The following is an 18,451-nucleotide window of genomic DNA, read 5'->3' as shown; positions in this document are numbered from 1 at the left end:
GGATGCTCCTAACTCTAACCCTGGATGCTCCTAACTCTAACCCTGGATGCTCCTAACTCTAACCCTGGATGCTCCTAACTCTAACCCTGGATGCTCCTAACCCTAACCCTGGATGCTCCTAACCCTAACCCTGGATGCTCCTAACCCTAACCCTGGATGCTCCTACCCTAACCCTGGATGCTCCTAACCCTGATGCTCCTACCTACCCTCGATGCTCCTAACCCTGGATGCTCCTAACTCTAACCCTGGATGCTCCTAACTCTAACCCTGGATGCTCCTAACTCTAACCCTGGATGCTCCTAACCCTGGATGCTCCTAACCCTGGATGCTCCTAACCCTAACCCTGGATGCTCCTAACCCTAACCCTGGATGCTCCTAACCCTAACCCTGGATGCTCCTAACCCTGGATACTCCTAACTCTAACCCTGGATGCTCCTAACCCTAACCCTGGATGCTCCTAACTCTAACCCTGGATGCTCCTAACCCTAACCCTGGATGCTCCTAACCCTGGATGCTCCTAACTCTAACGCTGGATGCTCCTAACCCTGGATGCTCCTAACCCTAACCCTGGATGCTCCTAACCCTGGATGCTCCTAACTCTAACCCTGGATGCTCCTAACCCTAACCCTGGATGCTCCTAACCCTGGATGCTCCTAACTCTAACCCTGGATGCTCCTAACCCTAACCCTGGATGCTCCTAACCCTAACCCTGGATGCTCCTAACCCTGGATGCTCCTAATCCTGGATGCTCCTAACTCTAACCCTGGATGCTCCTAATCCTGGATGCTCCTAACCCTGGATGCTCCTAACCCTGGATGCTCCTAACTCTAACCCTGGATGCTCCTAACTCTAACCCTGGATGCTCCTCACTCTAACCCTGGATGCTCCTAACCCTGGATGCTCCTAACCCTAACCCTGGATGCTCCTAACTCTAACCCTGGATGCTCCTAACTCTAACCCTGGATGCTCCTAACTCTAACCCTGGATGCTCCTAACTCTAACCCTGGATGCTCCTAACTCTAACCCTGGATGCTCCTAACCCTAACCCTGGATGCTCCTAACTCTAACCCTGGATGCTCCTAACCCTAACCCTGGATGCTCCTAACCCTAACCCTGGATGCTCCTAACTCTAACCCTGGATGCTCCTAACTCTAACCCTGGATGCTCCTAACTCTAACCCTGGATGCTCCTAACTCTAACCCTGGATGCTCCTAACTCTAACCCTGGATGCTCCTAACTCTGACCCTGGATGCTCCTAACTCTAACCCTGGATGCTCCTAACTCTAACCCTGGATGCTCCTAACTCTAACCCTGGATGCTCCTAACTCTAACCCTGGATGCTCCTAACTCTAACCCTGGATGCTCCTAACCCTAACCCTGGATGCTCCTAACTCTAAGCCTGGATGCTCCTAACCCTGCATGCTCCTAAACCTAACCCTGGATGCTCCTAACCCTGGATGCTCCTAACTCTAACCCTCGATGCTCCTAACCCTGGATGCTCCTAACTCTAACCCTGGATGCTCCTAACTCTAACCCTGGATGCTCCTAACCCTAACCCTGGATCCTCCTAACCCTAACCCTGGATGCTCCTAACCCTGGATGCTCCTAACTCTAACCCTGTAGAGGACTTCAGACCCACTGATGTCACTGTGGATAGCCAGCCTCCCCTTTGTGTCACAGTGTTATGAATTGACACTCCAGGACAGTAGGATACAGGCCACACAGTAGGTGGCGGCATATACCTCTACCGAATGTTTGCGGACCATCAGGGTTCCATTACATTTTCTTCTATTTTCTCTATCTCTATTGTGTCTTTATCTCTATTGTCTCTGTCTCCCCTGTGTCTTTATCTCTATTGTCTCTGTCTCCCCTGTGTCTTTATCTCTGTTGTCTCTGTCTCCCCTGTGTCTTTATCTCTATTGTCTCCGTCTCCCCTGTGTCTTCATCTCTATTGTCTCTGTCTCCCCTGTGTCTTTATCTCTGTTGTCTCTCTCCCCTGTGTCTTCATCTCTATTGTCTCTGTCTCCCCTGTGTCTTTATCTCTATTGTCTCCGTCTCCCCTGTGTCTTCATCTCTATTGTCTCTGTCTCCCCTGTGTCTTTATCTCTGTTGTCTCTGTCTCCCCTGTGTCTTTATCTCTATTGTCTCCGTCTCCCCTGTGTCTTCATCTCTATTGTCTCTGTCTCCCCTGTGTCTTTATCTCTGTTGTCTCTGTCTCTCCTGTGTCTTTATCTCTGTTGTCTCTGTCTCTCCTGTGTCTTTATCTCTATTGTCTCTGTCTCTCCTGTGTCTATCTCTATTGTCTCCTTCTCCCCTGTGTCTTTATCTCTATTGTCTCCATCTCCCCTGTGTCTTTATCTCTATTGTCTCCGTCTCCCCTGTGTCTTTCTCTCTATTGTCTCTGTCTCCCCTGTGTCTTTATCTCTATTGTCTCCTTCTCCCCTGTGTCTATATCTATTGTCTCTGTCTCCCCTGTGTCAGAGATGTTTCTAGCATTACCTCACTAGATTACACCACCCCCTTCTGTGTGCTCTATTGTATCTGCATCTGTTTCTCTCTGTCTCTGTGTGTCCTTTGCCGCTTCCTGCCCCTGTCTCTGTCCCTGCTCCTGTCCCTGTCTCTGCTTGTCCCTGCCTGTCCCTGTCTCTGCCTGTCTCTATCCCTGCGTCTCCTTGTCTCTCATCCTGCCCTTGTCTCTTCTTCTGCCTATCGCTTTCTCTGACCTTATCCCTGCCTGTCTTTGTCTATTTTTCTGCCTGTCCCTGTCTCTGTCTTTTCTTCTGCCTGTCTCTGTTTAGGTGTCTGTCTCTGTCTCTTCTTCTGCCTGTCTCTGTCCAGGTCCTTGTCTCTGTCTCTGCTGTATGTCTTTATCTTAATCTCTCCCCCTGCCCAGGTCTGACAGAGATGCTGTCCAGTGTGGCAGAGGAGGTGAGGCTGGCTATCCACAGTGACATCAGTGGGTCTGAAGTCCTCTACAGCCTTCTCAGTGCCCCCTGGCTACAGTCCCTACTCAAGGTCTCAAATCTTTTATTTTATTTTTATACAGTCTCTGCTAAAAGTCTGTCATATTTATTTTTACCTTTTTTATACAGGGTCTGAAATCTGACCATTAATCCAACCCCTTTATGAGCCAAACCATACATCACCCAGATTTTGGCCTCTTGGTATTACCTGTATATAATACTACCATAATGACAGCTTTAAGTGTTAGTTAGCTTCTTATCAACCATACATGCTGATTGTACCTAATAATCCCTACCCTTTTAATCAATACCTTTTAATCCATACCTTTTAATCCATACCTTTTAATCCATACATACAGACAAACATGATAGTGACATGGTACATGAATTATATGTATCTAATGCTTGTTATCCTAGTCGCTATGCTAGTCCTCTTTAATGTTATCTTGGTGTTTTCTACAGTAGTCGCTATGCTAGCCCTCTGTAATGTTATCTTGGTGTTTTCTACAGTAGTCGCTACGCTAGCCCTCTGTAATGTTGGTGTTTTCTACAGTAGTCACTATGCTAGTCCTCTGTAATGCTGGTGTTTTCTACAGTAGTCACTACGCTAGCCCTCTGTAATGTTATCTTGGTGTTTTCTACTGTAGTCACTACGCTAGCCCTCTGTAATGTTGGTGTTTTCTACAGTAGTCGCTACGCTAGCCCTCTGTAATGTTATCTTGGTGTTTTCTACAGTAGTCGCTACGCTAGCCCTCTGTAATGTTGGTGTTTTCTACAGTAGTCACTATGCTAGTCCTCTGTAATGCTGGTGTTTTCTACAGTAGTCACTATGCTAGTCCTCTGTAATGCTGGTGTTTTCTACAGTAGTCACTATGCTAGTCCTCTGTAATGCTGGTGTTTTCTACAGTAGTCACTATGCTAGTCCTCTGTAATGCTGGTGTTTTCTACAGTAGTCACTATGCTAGTCCTCTGTAATGTTGGTGTTTTCTACAGTAGTCACTACGCTAGCCCTCTGTAATGTTATCTTGGTGTTTTCTACAGTAGTCACTATGCTAGCCCTCTGTAATGTTGGTGTTTTCTACAGTAGTCACTACGCTAGTCCTCTGTAATGTTGGTGTTTTCTACAGTAGTCACTATGCTAGTCCTCTGTAATGTTGGTGTTTTCTACAGTAGTCACTACGCTAGTCCTCTGTAATGTTGGTGTTTTCTACAGTAGTCACTATGCTAGCCCTCTGTAATGTTATCTTGGTGTTTTCTACAGTAGTCACTACGCTAGCCCTCTGTAATGTTGGTGTTTTCTACAGTAGTCACTATGCTAGTCCTCTGTAATGTTATCTTGGTGTTTTCTACAGTAGTCACTACGCTAGCCCTCTGTAATGTTGGTGTTTTCTACAGTAGTCACTATGCTAGTCCACTGTAATGCTGGTGTTTTCTACAGTAGTCACTACGCTAGCCCTCTGTAATGTTGGTGTTTTCTACAGTAGTCACTATGCTAGTCCTCTGTAATGTTATCTTGGTGTTTTCTACAGTAGTCACTATGCTAGTCCTCTGTAATGTTGGTGTTTTCTACAGTAGTCACTATGCTAGCCCTCTGTAATGTTATCTTGGTGTTTTCTACAGTAGTCACTATGCTAGTCCACTGTAATGCTGGTGTTTTCTACAGTAGTCACTACGCTAGCCCTCTGTAATGTTGGTGTTTTCTACAGTAGTCACTATGCTAGTCCTCTGTAATGCTGGTGTTTTCTACAGTAGTCACTACGCTAGCCCTCTGTAATGTTATCTTGGTGTTTTCTACAGTAGTCACTACGCTAGTCCTCTGTAATTTTGGTGTTTTCTACAGTAGTCACTACGCTAGCCCTCTGTAATGTTGGTGTTTTCTACAGTAGTCACTATGCTAGCCCTCTGTAATGTTGGTGTTTTCTACAGTAGTCACTATGCTAGCCCTCTGTAATGTTATCTTGATGTTTTCTACAGTAGTCACTATGCTAGTCCACTGTAATGCTGGTGTTTTCTACAGTAGTCACTACGCTAGCCCTCTGTAATGTTGGTGTTTTCTACAGTAGTCGCTATGCTAGTCCTCTGTAATGCTGGTGTTTTCTACAGTAGTCACTACGCTAGTCCTCTGTAATGTTGGTGTTTTCTACAGTAGTCACTATACTAGCCCTCTGTAATGTTATCTTGGTGTTTTCTACAGCAGTCACTATGCTAGTCCTCTGTAATGTTGGTGTTTTCGACAGTAGTCACTACGCTAGCCCTCTGTAATGTTGGTGTTTTCTACAGTAGTCACTACGCTTGTCCTCTGTAATGTTATCTTGGTGTTTTCTACAGTAGTCACTACGCTAGTCCTCTGTAATGTTGGTGTTTTCTACAGTAGTCACTACGCTAGTCCTCTGTAATGTTGGTGTTTTCTACAGTAGTCACTATGCTAGTCCTCTGTAATGTTGGTGTTTTCTACAGTAGTCACTATGCTAGTCCTCTGTAATGTTGGTGTTTTCTACAGTAGTCGCTATGCTAGTCCTCTGTAATGTTGGTGTTTTCTACAGTAGTCGCTATGCTAGTCCTCTGTAATGCTGGTGTTTTCTACAGTAGTCACTACGCTAGTCCTCTGTAATGTTGGTGTTTTCTACAGTAGTCACTATACTAGCCCTCTGTAATGTTATCTTGGTGTTTTCTACAGCAGTCACTATGCTAGTCCTCTGTAATGTTGGTGTTTTCGACAGTAGTCACTACGCTAGCCCTCTGTAATGTTGGTGTTTTCTACAGTAGTCACTACGCTTGTCCTCTGTAATGTTATCTTGGTGTTTTCTACAGTAGTCACTACGCTAGTCCTCTGTAATGTTGGTGTTTTCTACAGTAGTCACTACGCTAGTCCTCTGTAATGTTGGTGTTTTCTACAGTAGTCACTATGCTAGTCCTCTGTAATGTTGGTGTTTTCTACAGTAGTCACTATGCTAGTCCTCTGTAATGTTGGTGTTTTCTACAGTAGTCGCTATGCTAGTCCTCTGTAATGTTGGTGTTTTCTACAGTAGTCACTATGCTAGTCCACTGTAATGCTGGTGTTTTCTACAGTAGTCACTACGCTAGCCCTCTGTAATGTTGGTGTTTTCTACAGTAGCCACTATGCTAGTCCACTGTAATGCTGGTGTTTTCTACAGTAGTCACTACGCTAGCCCTCTGTAATGTTGGTGTTTTCTACAGTAGTCGCTATGCTAGTCCTCTGTAATGTTGGTGTTTTCTACAGTAGTCACTATGCTAGTCCACTGTAATGCTGGTGTTTTCTACAGTAGTCACTATGCTAGCCCTCTGTAATGTTGGTGTTTTCTACAGTAGTCGCTACGCTAGCCCTCTGTAATGTTGGTGTTTTCTACAGTAGTCACTATGCTAGCCCTCTGTAATGTTATCTTGGTGTTTTCTACAGTAGTCACTATGCTAGTCCACTGTAATGCTGGTGTTTTCTACAGTAGTCACTACGCTAGCCCTCTGTAATGTTGGTGTTTTCTACAGTAGTCGCTACGCTAGCCCTCTGTAATGTTATCTTGGTGTTTTCTACAGTAGTCACTATGCTAGCCCTCTGTAATGTTGGTGTTTTCTACAGTAGTCACTATGCTAGTCCTCTGTAATGTTGGTGTTTTCTACAGTAGTCACTATGCTAGTCCTCTGTAATGTTGGTGTTTTCTACAGTAGTCACTATGCTAGTCCTCTGTAATGTTGGTGTTTTCTACAGTAGTCACTATGCTAGTCCTCTGTAATGTTGGTGTTTTCTACAGTAGTCACTATGCTAGTCCTCTGTAATGTTATCTTGGTGTTTTCTACAGTAGTCGCTATGCTAGCCCTCTGTAATGTTGGTGTTTTCTACAGTAGTCACTATGCTAGTCCTCTGTAATGTTGGTGTTTTCTACAGTAGTCACTACGCCCTGTTTAATGTCATACCCAGTGCCTGTCTGTCTGTTTTGTCTCTGTGTAATGAACAGGTAAAGATGCATTGTATTGCATGTCTGTTCTCTCTACAGATCTACGAGTGTCTGCAGAAGTTCAGAAGGCTTCCACCCAGTCCCTACCTGCCCTATGCCTCTGGTCTCTCTGACGAGGTCAGTCCCTACCTGCCCTATGCGTCTGGTCTCTCTCACGAGGTCAGTCCACCCAGTCCCTACCTGCCCTATGCCTCTGGTCTCTCTGACGAGGTCAGTCCCTACCTGCCCTATGCGTCTGGTCTCTCTCACGAGGTCAGTCCACCCAGTCCGTCCACCCAGTCCCTACCTGCCCTATGCCTCTGGTCTCTCTGACGAGGTCAGTCCCTACCTGCCCTATGCGTCTGGTCTCTCTCACGAGGTCAGTCCACCCAGTCACTACCTGCCCTATGCCTCTGGTCTCTCTCACGAGGTCAGTCCACCCAGTCACTACCTGCCCTATGCCTCTGGTCTCTCTCACGAGGTCAGTCCACCCAGTCACTACCTGCCCTATGCGTCTGGTCTCTCTCACGAGGTCAGTCCACCCAGTCACTACCTGCCCTATGCGTCTGGTCTCTCACACGAGGTCAGTCCACCCAGTCCCTACCTGCCCTATGCTTCTGGTCTCTCTCGACGTGGTCAGTCCACCCAGTCCCTACCTGCCCTATGCTTCTGGTCTCTCTCGACGTGGTCAGTCCACCCAGTCACTACCTGCCCTATGCCTCTGGTCTCTCTCACGAGGTCAGTCCACCCAGTCACTACCTGCCCTATGCCTCGGGTCTCTCTCACGAGGTCAGTCCACCCAGTCACTACCTGCCCTATGCCTCGGGTCTCTCTCACAAGGTTAGTCCACCGAGTCACTACCTGCCCTATGCCTCTGGTCTCTCTCACGAGGTCTGTCCACCCAGTCACTACCTGCCCTATGCGTCTGGTCTCTCTCACGAGGTCAGTCCACCCAGTCCCTACCTGCCCTATGCTTCAGTCCACCCAGTCACTACCTGCCCTATGCCTCTGGTCTCTCTCACGAGGTCAGTCCACCCAGTCACTACCTGCCCTATGCCTCTGGTCTCTCTCACGAGGTCAGTCCACCCAGTCACTACCTGCCCTATGCGTCTGGTCTCTCTCACGAGGTCAGTCCACCCAGTCCCTACCTGCCCTATGCCTCTGGTCTCTCTCACGAGGTCAGTCCACCCAGTCACTACCTGCCCTATGCCTCTGGTCTCTCTCACGAGGTTAGTCCACCGAGTCACTACCTGCCCTATGCCTCTGGTCTCTCTCACGAGGTCAGTCCACCCAGTCACTACCTGCCCTATGCGTCTGGTCTCTCTCACGAGGTCAGTCCACCCAGTCCCTACCTGCCCTATGCTTCAGTCCACCCAGTCACTACCTGCCCTATGCATCTGGTCTCTCTCACGAGGTCAGTCCACCCAGTCACTACTTGCCCTATGCCTCTGGTCTCTCTCACGAGGTCAGTCCACCCAGTCACTACCTGCCCTATGCCTCTGGTCTCTCTCACGAGGTCAGTCCACCCAGTCACTACCTGCCCTATGCCTCTGGTCTCTCTCACGAGGTCAGTCCACCCAGTCACTACCTGCCCTATGCCTCGGGTCTCTCTCACGAGGTTAGTCCACCGAGTCACTACCTGCCCTATGCCTCTGGTCTCTCTCACGAGGTCAGTCCGCCCAGTCACTACCTGCCCTATGCGTCTGGTCTCTCTCACGAGGTCAGTCCACCCAGTCCCTACCTGCCCTATGCTTCAGTCCACCCAGTCACTACCTGCCCTATGCCTCTGGTCTCTCTCACGAGGTCAGTCCACCCAGTCACTACCTGCCCTATGCCTCTGGTCTCTCTCACGAGGTCAGTCCACCCAGTCACTACCTGCCCTATGCGTCTGGTCTCTCTCACAAGGTTAGTCCACCGAGTCACTACCTGCCCTATGCCTCTGGTCTCTCTCACGAGGTCTGTCCACCCAGTCACTACCTGCCCTATGCGTCTGGTCTCTCTCACGAGGTCAGTCCACCCAGTCCCTACCTGCCCTATGCTTCAGTCCACCCAGTCACTACCTGCCCTATGCCTCTGGTCTCTCTCACGAGGTCAGTCCACCCAGTCACTACCTGCCCTATGCCTCTGGTCTCTCTCACGAGGTCAGTCCACCCAGTCACTACCTGCCCTATGCGTCTGGTCTCTCTCACGAGGTCAGTCCACCCAGTCCCTACCTGCCCTATGCCTCTGGTCTCTCTCACGAGGTCAGTCCACCCAGTCACTACCTGCCCTATGCCTCTGGTCTCTCTCACGAGGTTAGTCCACCGAGTCACTACCTGCCCTATGCCTCTGGTCTCTCTCACGAGGTCAGTCCACCCAGTCACTACCTGCCCTATGCGTCTGGTCTCTCTCACGAGGTCAGTCCACCCAGTCCCTACCTGCCCTATGCTTCAGTCCACCCAGTCACTACCTGCCCTATGCATCTGGTCTCTCTCACGAGGTCAGTCCACCCAGTCACTACCTGCCCTATGCCTCTGGTCTCTCTCACGAGGTCAGTCCACCCAGTCACTACCTGCCCTATGCGTCTGGTCTCTCTCACGAGGTCAGTCCACCCAGTCCCTACCTGCCCTATGCCTCTGGTCTCTCTCACGAGGTCAGTCCACCCAGTCACTACCTGCCCTATGCCTCGGGTCTCTCTCACGAGGTTAGTCCACCGAGTCACTACCTGCCCTATGCCTCTGGTCTCTCTCACGAGGTCAGTCCGCCCAGTCACTACCTGCCCTATGCGTCTGGTCTCTCTCACGAGGTCAGTCCACCCAGTCCCTACCTGCCCTATGCTTCAGTCCACCCAGTCACTACCTGCCCTATGCCTCTGGTCTCTCTCACTAGGTCAGTCCACCCAGTCACTACCTGCCCTATGCCTCTGGTCTCTCTCACGAGGTCAGTCCACCCAGTCACTACCTGCCCTATGCGTCTGGTCTCTCTCACGAGGTCAGTCCACCCAGTCCCTACCTGCCCTATGCCTCTGGTCTCTCTCACGAGGTCAGTCCACCCAGTCACTACCTGCCCTATGCCTCTGGTCTCTCTCACGAGGTCAGTCCACCCAGTCACTACCTGCCCTATGCGTCTGGTTTCTCTCACAAGGTCAGTCCACCCAGTCCCTACCTGCCCTATGCTTCTGGTCTCTCTCACGAGGTCAGTCCACCCAGTCACTACCTGCCCTATGCCTCTGGTCTCTCTCACGAGGTCAGTCCACCCAGTAACTACCTGCCCTATGCCTCTGGTCTCACTCTCAAGGTCAGTACCTCGGCAGGTAGCCTAGTGGTTAGAGCGTTGGACTAGTAACCGGAAGGTTGCTAGATCAAATCCCGAGCTGACAAGGTAAGAATCTGTCGTTCTGCCGCTGAACAAGGCAGTTAACCCACTGTTCCTAGACCGTCATTGAAAATAAGAATTTGTTCTTAATTGACTTGCCTAGTTAAATAAAGGTTAAAATTAAAAGTGCACTAGACTCTTAGGGAGTGTCTGAATTGGCACCCTTTTCCTTATATTTTTACCAGGGCCTAAAGGGTCTAAAGAGGTGCACTATATAGGGAGTATGGTAGCATTTAGGACGTACCCTCACTCTCCGACAGAGAACTAGATGACTTGGGCTAACTGTGCAGCCCACAACATCATGAATGACAGCTAATGGTATTGATCTTGTGTTTGTTTGTATGCCTGTTTAACAGATCCTGTCCAACATCAGAGCAGTACCAGCTCCGTCCCCAGAGGCCAGACAGCTCTATAGTCTACTGAAGTCCCCCCATCTACAGGTAAGCTGTGGGAGCTTTCATTCACCTTATTCAGATCGTTGGGCTTTTACTGTCAGAACAGATTAGACTACTTGTGGCCTTCTCCCACTAGCGCGCTAACCCGAACACTAGCGTGCTAACCCGAACACTAGCGTGCTAACCCGAACACTAGCGTGCTAACCCGGACACTAGCGTGCTAACCCGAACACTAGCGTGCTAACCCGAACACTAGCGTGCTAACCCGAACGTTAGCATGCTAACCCGAACGCTAGCGTGCTAACCCGAACGTTAGCGTGCTAACCCGAACGTTAGCGTGCTGTCTTGATTATTTTCCTTTCAATAAACTATTCTAGTTGGGTAAAATGGCAGGTGAAGTACCACTTGGCTCGGCTCAGTTTAGCTTGGCTTAGTACTGTGAAAGAGGCTATAATAGGACTTCCCTCTGTTGATCTGTGTTCCTCTTGCTGACTGACTGACTGGCTGACTAACTGACTCGCTGACTGACTGGTTGGCTGACTGACTGACTGACTGACTGGCTGGTTGGTTGACTTGCTGACTGACTGACTGGCTGGTTGGCTGACTTGCTGACTGACTGACTGGTTGGCTAACTGACTAACTGGCTGGTTGGCTGACTTGCTGACTGACTGGTTGGCTGACTGACTGGCTAACTGGTTGGCTGACTTGCTGACTGACTGGTTGGCTGACTGGCTAACTGACTGACTAGCTGGTTGGCTGACTGACTGGCTAACTGACTCACTGACTGACTGACTGACTAGTCGGCCTACTTGCTGGCTGACTGACTGACTAGTTGGCGTACTTGCTGGCTGCCCGTGTTCTTCCTCTCCCAGGCCCTCCTCTCAGCCCATGACATGGTGGCCCAGACGGACTATGAGCCAGTTCTCCCTCCGCTCCCTGAGGACCTGCCGGAAGACGAGGAGGCCATGAGGATCGTCTGTCTGGTCAAGAACAAACAGCCTCTGGTAACTAGAACTCTACACCTCACAATGCTGTTACAGTCACACATTACACTACTGTTTTTTATGTTATTTTATTTATTTCACCTTTATTAAACAGGTCGGCCAGTTGAGAACACCTTTATTTAACCAGGTCGGCCAGTTGAGAACACCTTTATTTAACCAGGTAGGCCAGTTGAGAACACCTTTATTTAACCAGGTCGGCCAGTTGAGAACACCTTTATTTAACCAGGTCGGCCAGTTGAGAACACCTTTATTTAACCAGGTAGGCTAGTTGAGAACACCTTTATTTAACCAGGTCGGCCAGTTGAGAACACCTTTATTTAACCAGGTAGGCCAGTTGAGAACACCTTTATTTAACCAGGTCGGCCAGTTGAGAACACCTTTATTTAACCAGGTCGGCCAGTTGAGAACACCTTTATTTAACCAGGTCGGCCAGTTGAGAACACCTTTATTTAACCAGGTCGGCCAGTTGAGAACACCTTTATTTAACCAGGTAGGCTAGTTGAGAACACCTTTATTAAACAGGTCGGCCAGTTGAGAACACCTTTATTTAACCAGGTAGGCCAGTTGAGAACACCTTTATTTAACCAGGTAGGCTAGTTGAGAACACCTTTATTTAACCAGGTAGGCCAGTTGAGAACACCTTTATTTAACCAGGTCGGCCAGTTGAGAACACCTTTATTTAACCAGGTCGGCCAGTTGAGAAAAGTTCTCATTTACAACTGTGACCTGGCCAAGATAAAGCAAAGCAGTGCGACAGAAACAACACAGAGTTACACATAAACAAACATACAGTCAATAATACAGTAGAAAAATCTATATACAGTGTGTGCAAATGAGGTACGATAAGGGAGATAGGGCAATAAACTCTGTTACTGATGACGGCTCAAAGTAGCTAAAGTTACATTCTCAAGGGGAATATTCTGTGGCATGAGTATCATGAACATGCAAAACAGTCATCTCTATATATACGGTCTGTTAGTCACTCTGAGGACATTACAGATGCTATAATCTGTAATGAAGGGTAGTGGCTGCTTCTCTCTCGTAGTTCCCCTAAAGACTTCGGTCTCAACCCTGGGGCTGTTAACTTGTTGACTGGGGTGCTAGTCCTAATGTAACCCCAGACTCTGTCTCTACTTATAAGAACGGTGGACGAGGTGGTGCCAGCGGAGGGTTTATCCGTAGTCGTTGGGACAGCCTGCGGCGCATCACCCTCGAGAGACTGGTCCACGGGAGGAGAGCGTGGTCAGGGGAGCATTTAGCCGCGTCAGGGGGGCACAGGGACAGTTATACCTCTGCTGACCTGCTGGCCCCCCTGCTCCCTGGTCAGTCCCGGCCCCTCCCTTGCTTCGAGTCCATCGGGTCGCGACTCCTTCCTCGCTATGACTCCATAGGCAGCTGCAAGCTGTGTCGCCAGACAGGAGACCTCTGGGAGAGAGGCTTGAACCACTCTGCTCCCTCTGTCTACAGCCCTGTACACACAGATGGTAGGAGGACAGAGGGGACACAGGAAGCCACTACAATACGTGTTAGTGTATTGTAGTGCTTCTTCTTTCCTTGTGTGATTCGTCCTCACTGTTTCTGTTACTTCTTTCTGCTGGGATCTTCTTCTTAATGATCATGAATGTTTCTGCTTTCTTTCTCTTCCATCTTCTCCTCTGACCTCTAACCTCTACGACTGTCTTCCTCGTCCCCCTGTGGAGATAAAACCTCGCCTGAGGACAAACAGAACGGAGACAACAGGAATTACGACCTAAGAAAGGGGGACTATGCCTCCCCTCCCTCTCACTGGAAAGGCCCCGTCCCAACCATCAGCCTGACCATCACTAAGTCCCCTGTCTATCACTCCGCTTTGGGGGACCACCCCAGTAAGATCCTAACTCCTGGTAGTAGTAGCGGTGGCCCCCAGGCTCGGACGGCTCATTCTAGCCCCATGCACAGGCGTCGGAGTTGGCTAGGCTCCCAGAACGGAGCTAGCAGGGACCACTCTCTGGATATGACTGAGCAGCCCAGCTTGGACGAGCTGAGGAGTACGGTCCAGGCCGTAGCCAGCAGCATGGAGAACAGCAGTATTGATGTCCGTGACCTGGGCCAGAAGATGGTGTCTGCCACGCAGCTGATGTCAGATAGCATGGATGAGAATGCTCTAGCTCTCAACTTGTTAGTGGAGGTGGTCGATAAACTGCAGGGACTCGTTATTGAATCCAAGTCTCACGACACACCTCCGCCGCCTCCTCCTCGACCCATACTCTTCCGTTCACCTCCCTCTCCTCCTCCTCCTCATCAACCCATACTCGTCCCTTCACCTCCCTCTCCTCCTCCTCCTCCTCCTCCTCCTCCTCCTCAACCCATACTCTTCCGTTCACCTCCCTCTCCTCCACCTCCTCCTCAACCCATATTCTTCCGTTCACCTCCCTCTCCTCCACCACCTCCTCCTCCTCCTCAACCCATACTCGTCCCTTCACCTCCCTCTCCTCCTCCTCCTCATCAACCCATACTCGTCCCTTCACCTCCCTCTCCTCGTCCTCCTCATCAACCCATACTCTTCCCTTCACCTCCCTCTCCTCGTCCTCCTCATCAACCCATACTCTTCCCTTCACCGCCCTCTCCTCCTCCTCCTCATCAACCCATACTCTTCCCTTCACCTCCCTCTCCTCCTCCTCCTCCTCAACCCATACTCTTCCGTTCACCTCCCTCTCCTCCTCCTCCTCCTCCTCAACCCATATTCTTCCGTTCACCTCCCTCTCCTCCTCCTCCTCATCAACCCATACTCTTCCCTTCACCTCCCTCTCCTCCTCCTCCTCATCAACCCATACTCTTCCCTTCACCTCCCTCTCCTCCTCCTCAACCCATACTCTTCTGTTCACCTCCCTCTCCTCCACCACCTCCTCCTCCTCGACCCATACTCTTCCCTTCACCTCCCTCTCCTCCACCTCCTCCTCCTCCTCGACCCATACTCTTCCCTTCACCTCCCTCTCCTCCACCACCACCACCTCCTCCTCCTCAACCCATACTCTTCCCTTCACCTCCCTCTCCTTCTCCTCTTCCACCACCTCCTCTTCGTCCTCAAATCAAACGCTTCCCATCTCCTCCCCCTAGCCACTTTTTCACCTCCTCTTCCTCCTCTTCTTCCTCCTCCTCATCCTCCATCGTAGCCTATATGGATAGTCACCTCTCACCTCCAAGTTCCAGGAAGTCTTCCTCAGTCTCGGGTCAGAAGGGCAGCGGTAAGAGGAGGGTGGCCATCAGTGGTCCTCTCCAGGGACCTGGTAACGCCCATCTCTCCAACGGGTTCTCTGGTTCAGGTTCAGGAGTAGAGGAGGACCAGAACACCACAGGATGCTTTTCGGGTAAGAAGAAGAAGAAGAAGAAGATGTAACGCTCAGGATCCTGGTCTCCTCTCCTTCATCTGCTCTGCTGTCTTCAACAACGAACATAACTGTGAAAGGTAAATAGCCTGAACTCGGTTGACGGCGTTATCATTCCCAAGGGTTCTGTCTCCTGTATTTGGACTGTTGACCTCCTGTGACCTCAGTCAAAGGTACAGCGGTACATCCCGTCATTGCAGTGTATAACCTTACTTACTATCTCTCCTTTAATCTTGTCTCTACCTTGTTACTGGTTTTACTCTGTCTCACATTCTGGCATCTCTTCATTCTCAAAAATTCGATTAAACTTTCCATCATCATCACCATCATCATCATCATCATCATCACCACCATCATCATCATCACCACCATCATCATCACCACCATCATCATCATCATCACCACCACCACCACCATCATCATCGTCATCATCATCATTATCATCATCACTACCATCTGCCTCCTTTTCCCTGCTGTTTCATATCATTCATTTCCTCCTGATCACATCGGCTCCTACCTGCATCACCACCTCCGTCAGCTTGACAGGGCATGTTTTGTTGATCGTCATCCGGTCCATCGTCATCCGGTCCATCGTCATCGTGTCCATCGTCATCGTGTCCATCTTCATCGTGTCCATCGTCATCGCTTTCCTCTTTTCCCCATGAACCAGAAACATGTCTCGTCTCCATTCACACAGAACACTTCAATTAGAGCCTTTTTTATGTCAAAGAAATGCATGTGGTCACTTTTTTTAAAATTTTGTACCCACCAGGGAGCCACAATAAAGAGGGACGAGGAAACAGGAGAGATATTCATAGCCCGGGTGATACACGGAGGCCTTGCAGATCGCAGTGGTGAGTCTGTCTGACTGGGTTCATTCACACATACTATTGACCTTTTCTTCTCAAATGTGACAATTCTGCCTGGTGCATTTATCTAACCGTTACGTCCACCTAGCCTTGACTTCCACCAAGCCTTGACTTCCACCTAGCCATGACTTCCACCTAGCCATGACTTCCACCTAGCCTTTACGTCTACCTAGCCATGACTTCCACCTAGCCTTGACCTCCACCACAGCCTTGACTTCCACCTAGCCTTTACGTCCACCTAGCCATGACTTCCACCTAGCCATGACTTCTACCTAGCCTTGACTTCCACCTAGCCTTGACTTCTACCTAGCCATGACTTCCACCTAGCCATGACTTCCACCTAGCCTTGACTTCCACCTAGCCTTGACTCCCACCTAGCCTTGACTTCCACCTAGCCATGACTTCCACCTAGCCATGACTTCTACCTAGCCATGACTTCTACCTAGCCATGACTTCCACCTAGCCTTGACTTCCACCTAGCCTTGACTTCCACCTAGCCTGGACTTCCACCTAGCCTTGACGTCCACCTAGCCTTTACGTCCACCTAGCCATGACTTCCACCTAGCCATGACTTCTACCTAGCCTTGACTTCCACCTAGCCTTGACTTCTACCTAGCCATGACTTCCACCTAGCCATGACTTCCACCTAGCCTTGACTTCCACCTAGCCTTGACTTCCACCTAGCCTTGACTTCCACCTAGCCATGACTTCCACCTAGCCATGACTTCCACCTAGCCATGACTTCTACCTAGCCATGACTTCTACCTAGCCATGACTTCCACCTAGCCATGACTTCCACCTAGCCTTGACTTCCACCTAGCCTTGACTTCCACCTAGCCTTGACTTCCACCTAGCCTTGACTTCCACCTAGCCTTGACTTCCACCTAGCCTGGACTTCCACCTAGCCTGGACTTCCACCTAGCCTGGACTTCCACCTAGCCTGGACTTCCACCTAGCCTGGACTTCCACCTAGCATTGACTTCCACCTTGCCTTGACCTCCACCTAGCCTTTACGTCTACCTAGCCATGACTTCCTCCTAGCCATGACTTCCACCTAGCCTTGACTTCCACCTAGCCATGACTTCCACCTAGCCATGACTTCCACCTAGCCTTGACTTCCACCTAGCCTTGTGTGCTTTTTTGTGGCTAATATAGAAACAATTGCCTGACTTGAGAGACTAGCATTTACCTGTACAGTCGCGATTATCTCTATACAACCTCTTAGCGACTTGCTGCTGCCTGAGTCTGTAAGATCAAGTTTTGGATCCAAGGTTTCCTTACTGTGTTTGTTGTGCAGGTCTTCTGCATCCAGGGGATCTGCTGGTGGAGGTGAATGGGAACCCTGTAGAAGGACTGGACCCAGAACAGGTCATACAGATACTGGTCAGTTATTCTCCTCTCTCTTTCTCTCTCACTCACTCTCTCTTTCTCTCTCTCTTTCTCTCTCTGTATCTCTCTCTCTCTATGTATCTCTCTCGTCTTCTCTCTCTGTCTCTCTCTCTCTCTCTCTCTCTCTCTCTCTCTCTCTCTCTCTCTCTCTCTCTCTCTCTCTCTCTCTCTCTCTCTCTCTCTCTCTCTCTCCATATATATATATATATATACTGTATGTCTCTCTCTGTCTCTCTTTTCTTCTCTCCCTCTCTCTCTGTCTCTTGTCTTCTCTCCCTCTCTCTCTCTCGTCTCTCTTTTCTTCTCTCCCTCTCTCTCTGTCTCTTGTCTTCTCTCTCTGTCTCTCTCTCTCTCTCTCCATATATATATATATATATATACTGTATGTCTCTCTCTATGTCTCTCTTTTCTTCTCTCCCTCTCTCTCTGTCTCTTGTCTTCTCTCCCTCTCTCTCTCTCTCTCTCGTCTCTCTTTTCTTCTCTCCCTATCTCTCGTCTTCTCTCGTCTCTTTATTGTTCTGTTTTAAACTCATCCCTCTAGGTCCAATCTCAAGGCACTATTTTGTTCAAAGTGATTCCAAACACACCACAATCAACTAAGACCCAACAGCCAGCCTTGGTGAGGTCACCATAACAATCTCTCAATAGTCCAGGTAGTTTCCTAATAGCATGTGTGTTGTTTGTTTACTCATGTCCCTCCTCTCCGCTCCAACTTCTTCTTCTTCTGCTGCTTCTTCTTCTTCTTCTTCTTCTTCTTCTTCTGCTTCTTCTTCTTCTGCTTCTTCTTCTGCTTCTTCTTCTTCCGCTCCAACTTCTTCTTCTGCTGCTGCTTCTTCTTCTTCTTCTTCTTCTTCTTCTTCTTCTGCTGCTTCTTCTTCTTCTTCTGCTTCTTCTTCTTCCGCTCCAACTTCTTCTGCTGCTTCTTCTTCTTCTTCTTCTTCTTCTTCTTCTTCTGCTTCTTCTGCTTCTTCTGCTTCTGCTTCTTTTTCTCTCTCCTCAGCTGTATGTGCGGGCCATGGCAGACTACTGCCCCCTGCAGGACCCAGCCATCCCCTGTCCTGACGCTGGCATGGTCTTCAGTAGAGGAGACCTGCTGGAGATAGTCGACCAGACAGACATCCACTGGTGGCAGGCTAGGAAGCTGCCCAATGCCTCAGCCTGC

The 18,451-nt window shown here is 49.4% G+C and overlaps 3 protein-coding genes across 3 annotated transcripts in view; all 3 read left to right on the top strand.

Moving 5' to 3' along the window:
• Positions 1–18,451, top strand: part of mpp4a (MAGUK p55 scaffold protein 4a) — a 54,479-nt gene that overhangs the window by 1,956 nt on the left and 34,072 nt on the right. The window contains exons 2-9 of the mRNA XM_031806225.1: positions 2,894–3,015; positions 6,974–7,051; positions 10,624–10,707; positions 11,535–11,666; positions 15,804–15,885; positions 17,198–17,283; positions 17,831–17,908; positions 18,290–18,451. The exon at positions 18,290–18,451 is cut by the window's right edge and continues 35 nt beyond it. Of these exons, the coding sequence (XP_031662085.1) occupies positions 2,905–3,015; positions 6,974–7,051; positions 10,624–10,707; positions 11,535–11,666; positions 15,804–15,885; positions 17,198–17,283; positions 17,831–17,908; positions 18,290–18,451 (813 nt within the window). The 5' untranslated portion in view covers positions 2,894–2,904. The remainder of the gene's footprint in view (positions 1–2,893; positions 3,016–6,973; positions 7,052–10,623; positions 10,708–11,534; positions 11,667–15,803; positions 15,886–17,197; positions 17,284–17,830; positions 17,909–18,289) is intronic.
• Positions 7,270–10,132, top strand: LOC116357747 (extensin-2-like). The gene is made up of 2 exons (XM_031806226.1): positions 7,270–7,804; positions 7,990–10,132. The coding sequence occupies exons 1-2, from the start codon at positions 7,577–7,579 to the stop codon at positions 8,821–8,823; spliced, it is 1,062 nt and encodes a 353-aa protein (XP_031662086.1). The 5' UTR covers positions 7,270–7,576; the 3' UTR covers positions 8,824–10,132.
• LOC116357748 (uncharacterized) lies at positions 8,966–10,171 on the top strand. Its single transcript, XM_031806227.1, has 2 exons — positions 8,966–9,258; positions 9,393–10,171. Exons 1-2 carry the CDS (start codon positions 8,981–8,983, stop codon positions 10,153–10,155), a joined length of 1,041 nt encoding a protein of 346 aa, XP_031662087.1. The 5' UTR covers positions 8,966–8,980; the 3' UTR covers positions 10,156–10,171.

Source organism: Oncorhynchus kisutch, linkage group LG26 (genome assembly GCF_002021735.2).
Source record: "Oncorhynchus kisutch isolate 150728-3 linkage group LG26, Okis_V2, whole genome shotgun sequence".
NCBI lineage: Eukaryota > Metazoa > Chordata > Actinopteri > Salmoniformes > Salmonidae > Oncorhynchus > Oncorhynchus kisutch.
This window is presented reverse-complemented; position numbering and strand designations above follow the sequence as displayed.

Excerpts from the sequence above, each read along its gene's own strand:
- LOC116357747 (XM_031806226.1), top strand. The coding sequence starts at position 7,577 with ATGCTTCTGGTCTCTCTCGACGTGGTCAGTCCACCCAGTCACTACCTG. Across the intron at positions 7,805-7,989 it reads CCTCTGGTCTCTCTCACGAG|GTCAGTCCACCCAGTCACTA; the intron begins GTCTGTCCACCC and ends CTCTCTCACGAG.
- LOC116357748 (XM_031806227.1), top strand. The coding sequence starts at position 8,981 with ATGCCTCTGGTCTCTCTCACGAGGTCAGTCCACCCAGTCACTACCTGC. Across the intron at positions 9,259-9,392 it reads CCTCTGGTCTCTCTCACGAG|GTCAGTCCACCCAGTCACTA; the intron begins GTCAGTCCACCC and ends CTCTCTCACGAG.